Source organism: Rhopalosiphum padi, chromosome 2 (genome assembly GCF_020882245.1).
Source record: "Rhopalosiphum padi isolate XX-2018 chromosome 2, ASM2088224v1, whole genome shotgun sequence".
Taxonomy (NCBI): domain Eukaryota; kingdom Metazoa; phylum Arthropoda; class Insecta; order Hemiptera; family Aphididae; genus Rhopalosiphum; species Rhopalosiphum padi.
The window spans coordinates 21,030,387-21,049,293 of NC_083598.1; the positions used below are offsets into that span (position 1 = coordinate 21,030,387).

The 18,907-nt window shown below is 22.2% G+C and overlaps 1 protein-coding gene across 8 annotated transcripts in view; it reads left to right on the forward strand.

Annotated features, from left to right (window-relative positions):
- The first annotated feature begins 331 nt into the window (after positions 1-331).
- LOC132919340 (basement membrane-specific heparan sulfate proteoglycan core protein) overlaps positions 332-18,907 on the forward strand; it is a 154,363-nt gene continuing 135,787 nt past the window's right edge. For 4 of the 8 annotated variants that reach the window (XM_060980889.1, XM_060980893.1, XM_060980888.1 and 1 more), the window contains exons 1-2: positions 345-640; positions 9,441-9,687. In XM_060980889.1, the coding sequence (XP_060836872.1) occupies positions 9,595-9,687 (93 nt within the window). In that variant the 5' untranslated portion in view covers positions 345-640; positions 9,441-9,594. Of the gene's footprint in view, positions 641-9,440; positions 9,688-18,907 lie in introns of all 8 variants that reach the window. The other 4 variants (XM_060980884.1, XM_060980887.1, XM_060980886.1 and 1 more) reach the window with 2 other exon arrangements.

Consider the following 18,907-nt stretch of genomic DNA (forward strand, 5'->3'; position numbering starts at 1 on the left):
CCCCATCGATTTTGGACCCACCCGGGTGATGTACAAGAATTTTATCCAAGTGCAATGATCACCCGCTGCGAATTTTGAAAAAAAAAGAAAGACATAAGAATAAACGAACACTCATAATTTCGATTGACCCCTTTCTATCACAGGATGGTACAGGGTGCTAAAAATATATATATTAAGACGGTGATTTTTTTAAACAAAAGGATTTTATATTCGTTATTGGTGGGGGAAACGCTTAGAAAAATCTCACGTACGTAGAAACGTGTGCATGCGTGCGCGTGCGGGCGCTGCCGGTAACCGTCGCTGTATCGCTTGTGTAGAGAGTCACATGCTGAGCCGCCGGCAGTTAGCCCCACGAACACGGACCGTAACAGACGGACCGAACTTCCACTGTTAAGCCGTTCCACGCGTGTGTCTGCGAGAGTGTATGTGTGGTGCACGTGTCTGTGTGTGTATGTGTGTTTTTTTTAAATAATTTATTTATAACTAATATGGCGATCTAAAATATAATTGTTTGGATATATACCTATATTTATATATATATATATCATAATATATACTATTATGTATAAGTAATTGATGATTTCGATATTACCAATGTATTATATGTAAATATGTCGTATATATGAATATATGCTATAATGTGAGTATAAAATGAGTTACCAAAAAATTACAACTTCCATCCATTTAATATTAAAACTTAGAAAACCAAATTATTTACGTTCTTTAAAATGTACTAAATTAATGCCACTATATCATAACATGGTTTTGGGTATTTTTTTTTCGGCAAGTATCTAGCTTTAGTTTAATAAATTATAATATAAAACATCAAATGTTAATTAACTATGTACTTATTTGGTATTTTTTTTCATACTAATAAAATAGAATATCTTATATTCTTATACCTGTTTTACTAACTGCATCGTTATAGAAAACTACATTTTTGTGAACCGAGAATATAATATTATATAAAGCTAAAAATGTTATAGTAACATAGCATAATGGCTATTTAAACATTACTTTGATTTTGAATGAATATCATGCTTTTATAAAACACATGCAAATGTAATATAAGTTTATAGTAAATTAACAAATTGATAATCATCCAAAAATTGTATAATACACGGTTATATAATTTATATTTTTAAGTAATATCTGAGAAAATGATCATTCGAGAGGATTCATGCTAATATTATGACTATAAATTATTTTTCCTCGTGTTTTTATTGATTCAAGACAGAATTCGTGATTCATTAAATATTTCATTTCACTTTCCATTTAAACTATCTAAGTAAGAACACAAAATAGAAATAGTAAAATTCTATAGGTAAAACAAAATACCATATATCCCACTTTATTATGAGTTATCTTGAAATGATAATTATAAAATATAAATTTTTTTCTACTAATTCTAGCGAAATAACTTAAAAAACACACTAATAAAATAAATAATAAATTACTTTTATTCTTTGAAAGTTTAGTTAATCTAAGTACTCTCATGACATTAGAAATAGAATTTAGATATATTTAAAATATTATTGTACGTATAAATATATATTTATGTATAATATGTTAATTATAAATGTTTATATTATTAAAGATTAAATATATAAAATAAGTACATCAACAAATATTTAATTGGATTCATTGAATTTAGTTAAAATTAGAGTAAATGTAATACTTTAATATGCTAGCTCATAATATTTAGTACCTATTATGAAAATTTTATTTATTTTGAAAACAATATAAGCTTTTATACTAATATAGTTATTCTTATTAGTTATATTAAATATAAAATATGTGAGTGTAAGTATAGCATATACTACTAAATTTAAAATAATTTTTATTAGAGTTATTTAATTTTTATTAAGTAAATAAAAGTCTTTACATTTTTGATGAATCAATTAAAAGATATAATTTGATTAATTTTGTGAATCAAGATAACTAATTTTTTTTTATCATTTAACCATCTAATTATAACTTTATCGAGCATATTGTTATCCATTTTTTATATAAAAAAAAAAACAACACATGTTTTATTAATTTAGCTTTTAATTTTATGTAATACTAAACCAACCACATAGAATCACGTAATTATTCTATCGTTTGATTTGCATTTTTTTTAAATAAGTAACTAGGTTTACATATTATAAGGTTATTTTGTACATTATACGTATTAACGTTTATATTAACATTTAATCTCGGCATGGTATTAAAATGAAAGAATTGGCAAGAAGTTATGAATCTATTTTTGAATTTTCATCATAAAATCGTAAATTATAGTTGTTGCATAATTACGAATTTTTAAGTATAATTGCATTGTATATGTATAAAAAAAACAATTTTTAACATATTAGATATTACGTATAATAATGTTTATTCATGGTTGATTTATTTAAATACAATTAGATATATTATAGTTATTTATTATTTTTGGCTAATTTCTCATTCTCGTTATTTATAAGCAAGATAAAATGTAAATATAATTGGCAATTTGTACTTCATATAATATCATTTGCATTTCATTATTATAATATTAGTGCCTAGTGGTTACATTGTGTATAAGAAATACAAAAATAGATTTAAAAGTTATTTTGTTCTATTCAATTAGTACACTTACACTAGGTATTAATACTGTTATTGAAAAAAATAGTTACATATACCTAAAATATCGTTGGTCCTTTGAAGTATTTCTTTCTTTTAATTCATCTGTTTTTATATATATACCAACATAATTTTTATATTTAAATATATTGTGTTATTATAAAAATTAAAGGTTTAAAACTTTATAATTTTTAATTCGTGACTTAAATGAAGAAATTTATTGTATAAACAAATAAATTGGACGCAAATAAAAGTAATGAGCTTGAATTTAAAAGTCTCTTTTAATATTTATGGTTATAGCCTAAAAATAAGTATTTCTCGAATTCGTATGTAATCAGTATTGTTAACTCGCAGTATATTTAGCATTATTTTCATGAATCGAAAATATTATTTGTTGAAAAATTTGATTATGTTAAAAGAAACCATAATTATTATAGTTTTGATTTGATAGAATTCTAAAAAAGAGTAATAATTTTGGTTTTTATGAATAGCATATACATTATAACTTCGTTATAAATTTAGAAGGGTTTTTCGTTTGTAATTGTTTGTTTTTTTCAACACTGAATGGCACAACTTAACTTATATACTTACTTTTAAAGTAAAAATAGTTTTAGGACATGACGTTTATAGAAAAAAATACTCGATATTGACAATATTAAAGTACCAATTTTTTTTTCATTTGAAGTCGAAGTTATCTATACTTATATTTTAACGAAAATAGAAGTTGAATCAATATTTTGGAATCATTTATTATTATGTAAATATCAATAAAATAAAATTAGAACACTAGTTTCTAAAAAATAAGTTTATATTTTATATTTTTATTTTTAAACGATCTATTTAAAAAAATATATTTATTAGAAATGCAATAATAACGTAAATAGCTAATATACCTAAGTACCTAAGACATAATTTAATATGTGTTATACAATTTTAAATATAAATGATCCATAGGTGTAGTAAATTAAATTGTTATTTTTTTCATAAAACCATTTACTAATAGTCCTTGGCTAATCCATATTATTTTAAATATTTTATATTAATAAATAAATTATTAGGATTATCGTTTAGTGTTTCTTATGTAGTGAATATATTAGTGCAGCGGTGTTATTTGACTGCTTGGTCTCAGAGAGTTATTATAATTTATATTAATAATTAATAAATGCATTTATATAGATTTCTACGTTAAAAAAATTAATGTATACAAAAATATTATTTACTCATAATATGGTATACGAGATTTTTTGATTAAATTATGATAGTGTTAACAAATCATATATTTTAAAAATAATCTAGCTAAAAATATGTCCGAATTATACATATATATTTTTATATGGAATTAAATTTTATTTTTATAATTTATAAGGTATGGTTGCCATAAAAGTTATTCTAATTTAATGTCAAGCATTAATATATGTACTCATATATACCCATATGTTGAAAGCTTATATATTTATACTTTAGTTGTTGAATACTTAGATGGTACCAATCTATTGTCGAGAGTTTTCCAATTAATGTTAAATTATTCATATTAAATATTAAATCTTTTTCAATATTGTTATCAGACTTCTTTATTTTACTTAAATAGATTGTAAACCTTTATTTACATTGTAATTGTGTGTTTTAACAGAATTTAACCTAATATTTTGTTTAATATTATTTTTATTAAGTAGGTTATGCATGTTGGGTTTTAGCTCCATCCATGTTGTTCCCCAAAATATGTAAATATATGTAATATATAAATATTAAAGCATTAAGTTCGAATTTTTACAAATTATACTAAATACGTAACAAACTACAAAGTATAAAACAAATAATTATATTATAACTTATAACAATGACGTAGTATAGAGCATGAGTCAATATTTGATTAATATAAGTAGCTCGGTAGTGATAACTCGAATGCTTATGACGAATGATGATTGATGAATGTATTTTTTTTAGTATTAATCTAATAAGGCTAAATATAACTAAAATAACAAAGTTTGAATAGTGTATGTTGTATGGAATCCATATATGTACTTAAATATTTTTATTATATCCTTAGTATCTATTTCTCTAAGTTTCCTCGATTCCTAGAAATAGGAATAATATATCATGTACTGTGTACAGCACATATTACTTATCCAATTTTATTGAAGTAAAAACACACATTATCCTAGTAAATTTTAAGTGTTGGAAAAAATATTTTAGTGTAAGTCATTTGCATTTTGAATGAACTTATTTTTTCTCTAAAACCTAATTTACCTAATATTTTTCTATAATTGTGAATTTATTTTTCTTTTGTAATTTTTTAAATAATAATTTGAAGCGAAATATATTAATGAAAATGTTAAAGAATAGGTATACACTTAATGCTAATTATTTTTATTTATAACTTAGGTTATAAACATTTAAAGTTAAAAAAAGAAGTGTGAATCAATAGAGTTACAGTCCGTAATAATTTTGTGGTTTAAATACACTTATTTTAACATTAAATTATTATAAATAAAAACAAATTATTAGTTAAATATTCTATTTTTTATAAATTGATAAGTATATATGCATAATTTCTGTTTTATAATATACATTGAAAGAGAATGGGTAAAAAATAGATTTTTTCACAAATATATTTACGTATATTTATTAGATTGCTCCTAAGGAGTTTGATATTAATTATTTTTTGTTGATATTAACTGTTTCAATAATATTAACTGGTGTTATTTTTGACAAGATTGCATGCCATTTATATTATTAGATATTATGCGTAAAATTGTGTGTAATCAGTGGTGGTCAAATGATTTTGTCATGAGGGAGGGGGTGGCGTAAAAAATAAAACAAAATGTAATACATTAACATTATAGTACAATATACATAAATTTAATTGTTCTAAATATTAAAGAAAAAAATTCAAGATGGATTTATCCCTCTCATCTCTCCCGTTTGACCACCATTAATAAATATATATGTATTTATACAAATTACTAGACGTATTTGGATTTAGAAGTGAATTTTTAACGTAACATCCATATAATTATAATGGTAGAGTCTCACGTTCAATAAACTAACTTCCTGTAATATGTTTTACATTATATGCAGAACTAAAAAAAAAATACAAATTATCAACTGCAATCATGGGCACCCGCAGAAAATTTATCAGAGAAGGGCATAATGAAATCAAATATCAACCTCACACACTAAAGTACAAATATCGATGAAATGTTTATAAATCAAAATAAAAGTTAAAATGTTCAACATGCTATTTGAATTCCAGAGGGGGCAAATGCCCCGTCTTGCCCTCCCTCCGGGCGCCCATGACTGCAATGAATGTTTATTAATCATTTTGGTATTTTATTTTAATTATTTAGAGAAACTAACAAATGGTATTTTGAATGATATCGTAACATGGTTATATAACTTATATGTATGTCATTATCTTTTTTAATATATTAAATAACTATTCTTAAATTAGAACTAGCTTAATGTAATAATATAATATATCAAGATCATAAATATATTTTATTGTTGGTTTGCTTCAAAATACTTATACATTTAATTTATATATACATATATTTATCGTTAAAAAATCAATGATATTAAACATAGTTGTTCTACAATATTAAAAAAATAGGCATCTAAAAACTACAGTTTTATTTTATTTTTATAAGTATATAAATGATATTTGTTTAACTGCATTGGTTAAATAAGTAGAAAGAGAAATATAACTATTTTTGAAGCCGTACAGTGTTAAAATTAAATTAGGACAAATTAGTATCACACATTCATATAGTTTTTAGCAGCCAGCCTGTCAGGCATGTAAGTTACATGTGCGGTCTCTTTTCTAAAACGTTGACATTGCTTGTTCATCGAAACGATGAATAACTGTGGTTTAGGGTCTCTGGATACCTATATGGGTAACTACAGCGTTTCGACATTTCCCGGAACAAATGTTTCTGTCATAAAGGTAAAATTTGACTACACATACATAAATACATTGGATAGAATATGCAAAATATACATTTTATTCATATATTGAGTGAATAGAATGTGCTGTTTACGGTCTTGGCAGGAAATTAATGAATTATTATGTAAGATAATTTTTTTAGTCAATAGTAGAATCAAATAAAACAATCCGGTTCAGCATAAAAATGGTAAATTGTTTTAAAAATGTTGCTGAGTATTTTCGTGTCGTTGGTGTTTTGATAACAATTCTAATTTTCTTTTTAAAGGCACTCGTCTAACTTCACTTACCTCGGTGTAGGATGGTTCAATAGTGGGTGGTTATAATTGCTGCGAACTAAGATATACAATTTTAAACCGATTATTAAACAATTATTGTATTTAAAAGAAAATTCATAATGGAGATCGGTAACCAACTTGCTGAAATTTCTAAATTTCTTCAATGACGGTACTGTCTTGGTAGTTTTTCTTTACGTTTAGAAGAATATTAGATTTGAACCAATATATATCCGCGAGAATTAGACGAACGCATGAAAAAAAGTTTGAAGTTAGTGTAATTTTAAATGTGTCATACCAAACTTTTGAAAAGTGTATTTTTTTCAATTTCAAGTTTTTCCACAAAAGTATTTTTGTTTTTAGATGGTCAGTAAAGTAAAATACTGGTCTCAATATTTATAAATGCATTTAATCTTTTGACTATAAAAACATCTTATGTTTATTACATAAAAAATACAATGTCCAAATGGCAAGTTGTCAAGATTAAAGTTATTAAGTACTTATTAGTTTAAACACAATATATTTTAAATTATAATACAGCGAAAATTGAGGTGCACCTTATTGTTAGTATTTTATGATTGTTATTTTTTAGTATATATTTGAAAATTGAATTTTTATTTAGTTTTTCAAACGCATTATAACTACATATCTTCTATAGTTATTATTAACTCTATTTATTTAGAATAGTATTATATTATGTACACTGAGCTTTAGTAGTAGATTCAAAGAGTGCCCGATCCTCCCCCATTGGCAGTTATATTATATTTTTAAGGCCTAACATCAAATACTAAATTGTGTTTACAAAATTAAACATTTAGTTTATATTTTATGCTGTTCAATTTAGGAAACAGTATTAATAAATTTGAATTAAGATTTTTAGTAAAACCATTTAACAAAATATTATTTGTTTAAATAAATAATTCTAATTGTAAAAATGTTGTTCTGTAAATAATTTTTTGCCTTATTATTTTCTAACAAATATTATTTTAGAATCATTACTGTTAATTATCATTGAATTACTCAAACATTTATTTTTGAAAATATTTATTTAATTTTAAGAATTAAAATAATTTTAAATATTGTTGCTATCGTTAATAGCCGTAAATATTATATTAGTATAAAAAATGTTTTTCATCTGCAACGAAGAATAAAATAAATCACTATTTTCCATATCTCATGTTCAATACACACACACACGCGCGCGCATATGTATATTAACGTATTCATAGATATGTAATTTTATATATAGTGCTGATATTTGTTTTTTAAATTGATATAATATAAATTACATAAATTTAAATAAATATATAATTAATGTTTAGCTTTATACACAAGAAGCTAAAAAATGCATGTTGCGATCAATAAAATCAATAAATCGTATATACTTCGTATTTTATATTTCTCAATTAAACTTAATTTAATTAAAGTACACATTGATTAGTTGAAAAATTGATTGATTATAAATTATAGAAAATATTCTGTATGAAATAATCTTAAAGAATACAATTATAAACAGTTATACGAGTTTATCGAGTTATCGTAGCTTTAATATTTTTGAAAATCTTTAATAATTCATTTTATTATCGTAGCTTTTATTTTTTGATGTTTAGGCTATTACGTATATTATTGTTATTTTCAGTGAAAATTATACACCTATATTGATTATTTACTTATAATAATAATTGATAACCTTAGTTCCGACCTATTAACTTTAAACGTGTAATTCTTGTTATTGATAACTGATCAATGTATATAAAAAAATGTTTATGTGCATTGTATAATTGTATAAACCTAATATTTATATTTGAATTTATTAATTTGCTAAAAATTTTAATTTTAATGAAATATTTAAGAACTTCAATAGACTAATTTTATTAATTACAGTTATGAAATATAAACATGTATTGTTTAGAAATACATATTAAATTGTTACAATCATTGCTATTACTCATAATAACTATTTTATAGTTTTTAATAGCAGTGTTTCGATAATTGTATTATTGTTTAAAGCATTTAATACTATGAAAGAATCAAAACATAACATAGGTGATGCAAAAAATAAATGAGTTGAAAATGACATATTATTGGCATTTATATAAAAATAAAGGATATATACATATACTGTGCAAATTTAACATAAAATAGTTTAGCTATTTATTATTAGATATAAATATATAATATGTCTGATATTATCTGAATTGATATTTTAATCAAAAATCATTTTTTTTGTATTTATTTGATTATTTTTTTTTTTTAGTATTTATGAGATATTAAAATAATCAATATAAACATTATAATGGGTAATTTTGAATCCATAGTTCTTAAATCTATCGATTTATTTTACTAAGTAAAAAATAAATAATTATCAATTCAAAGTATCTGTTAACATACGTGAAAAGTATATTTTTTTAATGATTTTTATTATTTTATATTCAAATGTTTTAGTTGATTTTTGTAGATTTTTAATTTACTGTTTAATATTTTGATATAAATTTAAGTTTTCAAAACTAATTTTATTTTTGTATTTTTTTAATAATTATTATTTATTAAATTAGTTTTGATAATAAATATGTATTATATTTATGCACATAAACTAATTAAGCAATTATCTCTTTTGTTCGTAGTTAATCGCCGCCCAGGATCGTGTTTAACAATGGAAATTTGAATCTGAAGGCTTTACGTTTATAACCCTCAGTGTTTGTCACTTAAGCAGATTTTGAGAGTGTCCGCGTGACACAAGCAGAAGTTTTAGCATTTTAAGTCAATAACAAGTGTACTATGGTGTATTTACTACACAGAAACCGGATATGGTTATCCGCCGGGCTGTTGGTGTTCATTATTGCAGTGTGCTCATCGACATCCGTACTCCAGGTAAGAAGAATTATTTACACTTGTATTAATATAATAATTATGCATGGATAATTATTTTGAATGTTAATAACATACTTTTAAACATATTAGTGTATATATATATATATATATATATATATATGTGTATGTATATTGTATATTATATATTGTATTATAAACCTATACTTTGAACATTTTATTAATTTAAGCTAATAATAATAACAAAATAAAATAATGAAACTATTTAAATATAATTGTAATAGATATTAGGTTAAATAATTCGCTGTGACATTAAAACTATTTTAGTTTATTATGGAATATGTGTACTTACAAACCTACTATTTTTATTTTTTTTTGCATATAGGATATAGATATATTATAGTTTCAGAGGAGAGTGAATTTTTTTTAATATATCTGTTATCGTCTTTTGGAACAGTAAAAATAAACCTTAAAGTTTAGTTCATGGTGGACAATTGAATTCACTTGGTGTTTTGGGATTTAAAACTAAATTCGTAGTTAAAACTTAAATTAAAATTATGAAAAACAATAATATTACACAATACCACATTTTTATTAAATTAATTTAAGTTGTTTTGATATAATCAAAAAAAAAATATTAACCGTACAAATTTTAAACATTTTAATATTATTTAAATTTTAATTTGTTAGACGTAATATGAAATTTTCAAAATATTTAGCCTTATTATATAATATTTATAAGCATTTCAATTTTTGAATAAATGTTTGAAAATAAAATTCAAGGTTCTTCATAAGTTGTACTAACAGTATTTTTAAAATATAAATTATAATTTGGAAAAAACTTTAGTTTATCAGCATTGTAAGTTCGTTAAAACATAACAATTTTGCAAATTATACTGTAGATAAAAAATCATAAGTTTATAAATTTAAGGCTTAAAAATTTGATAAAAGGATCCTTAAAATAGTCATTGTTATAGAAATGTAAAAATAAAAATATATAATTTTGTTATTTATGAATATTTGATGCTCTAATTTTGAAAAAATGAGATATTTAAATAAAAATAATGATTTTTTTCCACGATTTTGTTTATTATGTTGTAGTTCAAAAATATTAATCGTATAGGAACTTGAAACATTGTACTTTTATAATATACGCTATTATTTTCTATACATAATTAAATGTTCCAAGTATTTAGACCAATTTTAAACTATTTATACAACGATCTATCTATTCACGCGAGTGCATTGTTATTGACTTATAAACCAAATTATCAGTAATATGTTAATTACAATAATTTATGATGTAATATTATAATAATTAATAATATAATGTATGTAATATTTTTAAGCGAAAATTAGATAAATTTATTGTATTATGAAAAATAAATTAATAGTAATGTGAATAAATTATAAAATATCCTTAAAAATAGAGGTTCTTTGCTTAGAACCGTTTTTCGCATGGAACGATTTATTATTAAATTCTAATTTTTACATATACATCATTCGAGTTGCATTCAAAACATACTATAAGAATATAAGATATACATAAAACCGACTTTTATCTATAGAAATAGATGAAAAAAGTAATGATTTTTAAACAATTTTTTTAGAAATCTGTTTAATCATTATGAATTATATTATTCTCAAAATTAGTCTTTAATATAGTATCATCTTACTGTATATATAAATTGTTTATAGATATACTTGATTATTGATTACAAATTAAGTATTCAAAATCATTTTGCCATCATTTAATACTAATGGATTTTTTTAGTTTATGTACTGAAAATTTAAAATATTTATTTGATATAATACAATTTAATAATTTCCAATTTTTTGAAAAATAGAACCTGTTCTAGCTAAACATTAACTAATAATGTAAAAAATTATTATTTTAAATGGCCTTAGGTTAGTCAGACTAGATAATTTGTTAATGTTATTGTATGTTAGGTAGGTACACGAAAACAGGTTTTTAAGAATAACGACATATTATACAGAATCATATTATAATAATATAATAATTCTTCTAGTACAATAATATATATACCTACCAATATACTGATCTATATTTTTTATAAGCTATAAAAATTAATTTAAAAGTAATAATTGATTGACCATTTTAATGATTCGATATAATTAAAAAATAAACATGCATTTTTAATTTTTGATGCGCATTCTTAGTACTTGGCTTTTAACTAATGTGAATTCATGTACAATCAACATATTTAATTGAAACTTTATACTTTAATTGATCTATTCCTTATAAGTATATTACTGAAGAATTGTTACTTCATAATAGGGTTAAGACCATATTAGAAATCGATTGATATCGGGCCCTCCGGGGAGAAAATAGTGGATTTCTCTGTTCAATATTGGTATGCAAATGGTGTGTTGCGTAACTAGTCTTACCTCTAATATATTATACACGAATTACATGTATTGAGTGTAATTTAAAAATTTATGTTTTTAACTACAAAATGTTTTAAAATTATATATTTTTTTACTATTACTAATTATAAAAATACGATTTTCAATAAGATATTATCTTATACGAGTAGGTTTAACCACTTAAGATGTTCATAGGCTAAAATTATATTTTAATCTTTCATTTATAAATCATGCTTGAATATATTTTAAAAATTAGTACAAATTATAAAGATAATAGCATAAATTTAAACAAAATAAATAAGTATATAGTATATATCTAATTTTGACTGTAATATAAATGGTGACTTAATTTATATATTTATATAATTAATCTTTTAAAATACATAAAAAAATAATAAATTTATTGTTGGATGTTTACAATGATTATTGTATATACATATGTTAATCTTTATTTAGTCATAACTAATTTATTGTTAAATAAAATTCGCTTTTAGGAATATTTTTGATTTTATAAAATTATAATTTGGTAGTTTTTATTATCAATGAAACTGATATAACTTATAATATTTAATTTATGATACAAAACTGAAGTATTCAAATAATAAGTTATCAGTGATATGTTGGCATGTTACCGCATTAAATTATAGATAAGATATTTTAGAGTTCTTATTATTACCGGGATTATATGTTGAATCAACGTTTTGTTTGCTTAATTTAAGTATTTTAAAATAACATTTTTCTAATATTGATTGTAAATTTGTAAACAAAAAATAAATGACAGTTAAATATTATAATTAATTATTATAAATACATATTAATAATTTATATTTTCATTAAAAAAAGGGCTCCGTATGATCTACATTAAATTGCAAATGTTATCTAGTTTGTACTTGTTGGATAATTGATTTTATTAACAAGTGTATTGTGTAATTCAAATTGTTAGAATTGTTGTATTCTAAATAAAAATAATTTTTACCAAATTCGTTATTTAGACATTATTGGGGTTATGTAGAATTTTAAAAATATATGTTTTCTCAGTCGATTTACCCGCACTCTTCTCCCTATAATTAAGTATTTACAATTATTATTCCATACTAAAAATAATTTAATTTAGAGTAGAATAATTTTGTTCAAAATAATTGGTAATATCTAAGTTTTTTTATTTGTTAGTAACCACTTTTTTGAATTTTTATCTAATTAAAGATTAAAGCCTTCTTTATTTTTGATAAATTGTTTTTTATAACACATTGACATAATAAACTAGAATATCATATTAAGTTAAGTATTTTTAAATTGTATGAAATATAGCAAGTATGAGAGATAAATTTAAAAATTAATAGGTATCTACTATTATTTGTTATTGAAGGTTACGCGTTATTCATTACCCCCTTGTTTGGGCACAGAAGGCGTTTATTTACCGTGATATCTCGTCAACGCCTCTAGCCCAAAAACTTGAATCATACCGGTATTACGAGATGAATCCTAAAAGACCACCTACTGGTTTTCGAAACGTCATTGTTATAAGTTATAAAACATTATATCTAAATATTGGAAACTTTGGTTTTATAAATTCTTTATAAATTTTTATTTTTAATTAACTATAGAGATTTTTTCAATATCATATCATAAGATGTTATTAATATAATATATTATTTGATAACTATAATATCTACACTCTAGTTTAGTGTCTATGGTTAGTGAACAACATTGATATTTATTGTGTATTGTTATGCTTTGAGATATTTTAAATATTTTGAAAGTATTTATCTTAGGAATATTTTATTATGTCTGTAGATAAATTATATTGATTTCATTGAATAACTAAACAATAAGAATATATTGACATTAGTCTTAGAATGGAAATTATAACTTTAATTAAAAATATATTTAATATTGAAAAAAAATAGAGAATATATGTATTATTCTTGAATGATTTTAAATATAATTCATATTTTAAATTAAATTAAAACAAAGACATTTTAACTTAAATGAAATTGAGAAAGATTAGTTTATTTTCAATATTTGAACTTTATGCAAGTTTTTATGTTGATATTTACATAAATTGATATATTCTTTTGTATCTATGTATATTTTAAATTTTTCTACATACTAATAAAAAGTATAGTGCATCGCATATCAAGCTTATAGGTTAGGTATAAAACGTTCATATAGTAAAGTTATAAAGTACGTTGAATATTTTTTTTAATACTCGTTGAAAAAAGAATGCAAAATTTAAATTTTTTTATGAAAGACAAGTGTAGAAATGAAATAGATACATATAGGAATAAATATTTTATCGGAATGTTTTACACACCTTTGAACTACTGGTTCTTAGAATCGTTGTATAGGGCTTAGATCGATAGTTCACTAAAATCATATAATATTATTTCAATCGATGATTAAGGTTTTATTTTTGACATTTATTAAGTGATTGATACATTTATATTAGTTTTAGAGTAATAAATTGTTTAAGTGGAATAATGTATAGGTACACATTATTCAGAGTACTTGAGGTTCATGCCCTTATGTTCTGAAGCAATAAAATATTACTAAGCATGAGTTATTGTATTGTTATAATAAAATTCATTTATGGCTAGGCAATTTAAATTCAGAAAATATTTTATGGTAAATGGTGATAAAATAGAATAAAAATAATTTGATTATAGTAAACGTATTTATTTCAAATATAATATATATCTTATATAAATATTTCCATTGTTAAAATACAAATAAAGCTATCTTTTTTATTTGTTATTTATATTTTAAAAGTATACTGCATTTATTTTAAAATTAGTTTTTATTTTCTAAAATTTATAATATGTAAAAAAAATTAAATGTTAATTATGTCTTTTAAATTACATCATGTAAATGTGTAATAAATCATTTAGAGAATAATTTATAAGGCTTTGAAAAAATTGGATTTCACTTATGTTTGTTAAAGAGTATAAATGGTTATAAAATATTACTGTATATCTGTACACACATCCATAAGCACATTTTGAATATTTACGTATAGTAGAAGAAACTATTATTGATTAATTGCTAAATTTAATGATGTTAAAATTATGTGGCTAAAAAGTAAAAAAAAAATAATAATTTTTATTTTCGATTACATTATTTTTTGCGCAGCGTTATTCTTAAATAAAGAGTGGTTTGTATTAAGCACATTTTAAGTATATAACAGTTTAATTTAAGAAATGTTTTTATTATTATTAAACTGTTGCAATAATTTATATGAATGATAACTCTATATTATTTTTAGAAGTTTCTTAACACATTATTTGAATCCTAACGACGGTAAAATAGGTCATGTAATTAGGAAGTAAGTCACGGGGCTTCAAGTAAAAATTAAAGTACGATGAAAAAAAATCTTTTAATGGTATAAATGCACATAACAATATGTGTGAAGTAAACAATATAATTTAAATAATTTAAAGTATAGATTATATTATATGGTTACTATAACCAATAACTAATGTCGAATGAAATAATTGTTTTTTTTATTATTTAGCTCAACTTTTATACATTTGAGAATTTAGTTTTACTAGGTACTCGTAATTATTGAAACAATTAACATATATGAGTATTATTAATCTTTACTCGTAATCTAATTTTCAATCTTGAATATATTTTATACAATTTTATGGTTTATACTTTAATTTTAATCTTATATGTTAATATTATTAATTAATAATAATATTAGTGCCAACGTTTTTTATAATTCACAACGTAGTATATATCAAAATATTTAGTAACTTTAAGAAAATGTTTAAAATTTTAAGAAAGATTTATGTATAATTCAAATATTTATTTAAATTTGAATACAAAAAAATAATATTTTTTCTATAATTCTGAAATTAATGTAAACATAGTTCACGAAATCGTAGTTCATATATTATTATGCTATCTTCGAAGTTTTGGACATATAAATGTGTTGTGTAATAATTGGTTTCCTCTAATCATATACTAATATTTTTAGGACACTGAATTTAAAAAATAAATCAACCTCTTCTGTTTTAAAATTTGTAATTAATATTTAATGATACAATAAATTATAAATATTGAACCTAAATTAAATCTATCTAATAAAGTTAGCACGATTCTTAAAAGTAAAAAGTCTTAATTAATCACTAAATCAATAAAATTTGGAGTATAGTATTTTATTCATAACAATAATAATATATATGTATATGAATTTAGAGTTTTTTTTATAGAAAATCTCGTATTTCTTTTTTTTAAAAAAAAACGTCAACCGAAAAGGGTTTGTTTAAATATTTAAAGACTTGCAAACAAAATATATTCTAAAAACGTATTATTAGTTGGAATCACTTGCCAAGCCATAAATTACGGATGACTCAATCGAGTTTAAATCGAACGCATACATTTCATGATTACAATTCCTATTTATGCCTACAACTTTCTTTCATTTTTCAATACGGCAACATATGGCTTTCTTTGTACATAGAAAATTCGTATGGGATTCGAGATTATACGTTATTCTTACATGTTATCGTTTAAAGATAATATCTAAAGCATTTTAATAGAGTAATCATGAGGTAGGATTACGTTGAACCATAGGTACACTACATATACATTAGTCGATAAACCAATAATTATTATATGTACGTTCGTTATATTTTGAGTCATACTATAATGGTCTACTCGCTGGGGGGGGGGGAGGATAAAAATCCAAACCCATCATTATATTATGGCATAATACGTCTCTACTGGAAGGTATTACATTTCGCTAAAATCTCGACTTAATTGTTCAATTATATGCTTTAATAATGGTTTTGACTCTTCTCGGATGTCTGTTTTATTTTTCATTGCAGTAAACCACGAGTGAAATATGTATAGAAATCCAAAGTTACATTTCGGTTGCTTAAAATAATTTAAAATTATAGTTTTAGGTAAAATAAGTTCACATAATTGTACTATGAAGTATGAATACAATCATTTATTCATTGCTTTAAAATGTAAAATACTAAAGCTTATATTAAGTTTATTGAAGTGATATGATTAAATTATTGTTTATTTATTTGTTTACACCTATAAATGGATCCACTCTATTATACGATAATAATAAATAATAATGAAAAAAAAATTAACAATAATTATAATAAGATTTTACTAAAATAATAATATTTTAAAATTATGATAACAATAATGTGTAGTATTTAATCCTAAAGGAAAACTAAACATAAACAAAATCTAAGAATAAATAATCACAAACAACAAAATACTATTAAAATATTGTACATTTAATTAAAGATTTCATGATATACACATCCATAGTGCTGAATAAATCTATATTTATATTATTGTTCCTTGCCGACATTAATACATTTATTGATGAAGAGTATATGTATTATTATTTTTTCATTAAACGTTTTTGTATACAAAATATCTTTGACTAACATTTATATTAGAATTTTTAAAATGTAGACACTCAACTACAAATGGACAATTTATATTGTGCCTTTAATGAGTTTAAATAAAAAAGTTATGTTTTGGTCGATTCTTCGTTTCTTTAATGTTGAAACATCAAAAAATCTAAAATATGATTCAACATTATATTATTAAATCAAATCAGAATTTTTAATTTATACTTTATAGTATGAATCAATTTCATAATATTGTCTGTATATTTATAAAGATCATGGATTTACTTACTGATAAAGTTAATGATGCAAAAGTTCTTTACTTATTTTAGTTAAAAACTGTTACGATAAATATCAAAATTATAGCAATACAAGTATTAGGGGTTTATACTTTTTATATACCTAATATTCAAATAAAATAACTTTTTTTTTATGAAAGTAATTTAACTTTTAACATAAAAATAGTTTTACGTATAACCGTCAAAAATCGTTTACTGAACAATTTCTTATCCTTATAAGGATTGACAAATGGACCTAGTGTAGCCTAAATCAAAACCGGTATGCAGCTGAATATTCTTATTTATCCTTCCTAACAATGCATAATATATTTCATCCACTCACCCAAACAAGCATGCATTTACAACTATTGTCTGGGTAACATTGTAAAAATATTACTTTCTGATCTACCTATAACTACTTGTGATATGAAAAGTATATTATATTTATATTGAAAAATAATAATATGTTTTATAATGAATATTTTTTATGTTTAATTTAATATTTTGCAGACAAGTTAGTAAAACAAAAAAAAATATTACCGATTTAATAAAATATTTGAATGATATTGAATATTTGTATCACCTAAACAAATTGCTCATATTATTAAATAAAGCATCGAGTTATAGACATAATTTATGAAATCACCTATTGTTTTTAAGATAACATCATATTATGTATATAAAATGTATAATATATATTGTATATATTATTTTTCGATATGATTATTTATTATGACATTTATTGGTGTATCCTATTATAAGTTTTTATACAGTCATTGTTTGATTCAATATTTATCAATATAAAAATTAAAATTTATTTTGATTTTCAAAAATTGATCATTCAACTTAATTTGTGTAATAAATCTTTTTAAGTTCTACAACACAAAAATTCTAGGAAATGATCAAAAATACAGTCGTCATAAAAAGAGCTAAAAGGTTATAAATATAGACGAGTGAAGGCTTTTAAAATAAATATTTAGGTATATATTGAGATAAATGTAAAGACTATTATTATAAAGGCTATTATCTGTGGGATTTTTATATTTGTTTCTGTAGGGTATGTATGGTACTGTACATTTTTGGATAGCTTCATACTTGTCAATATTTTTTTTTAATAATTCAAAACGAATACTATTTTTTTTTTAGATTTCGATTTACAATAATTAGTCACAACGATTTTGTATTTATAATAATTATTAATTATGTTGAATATAA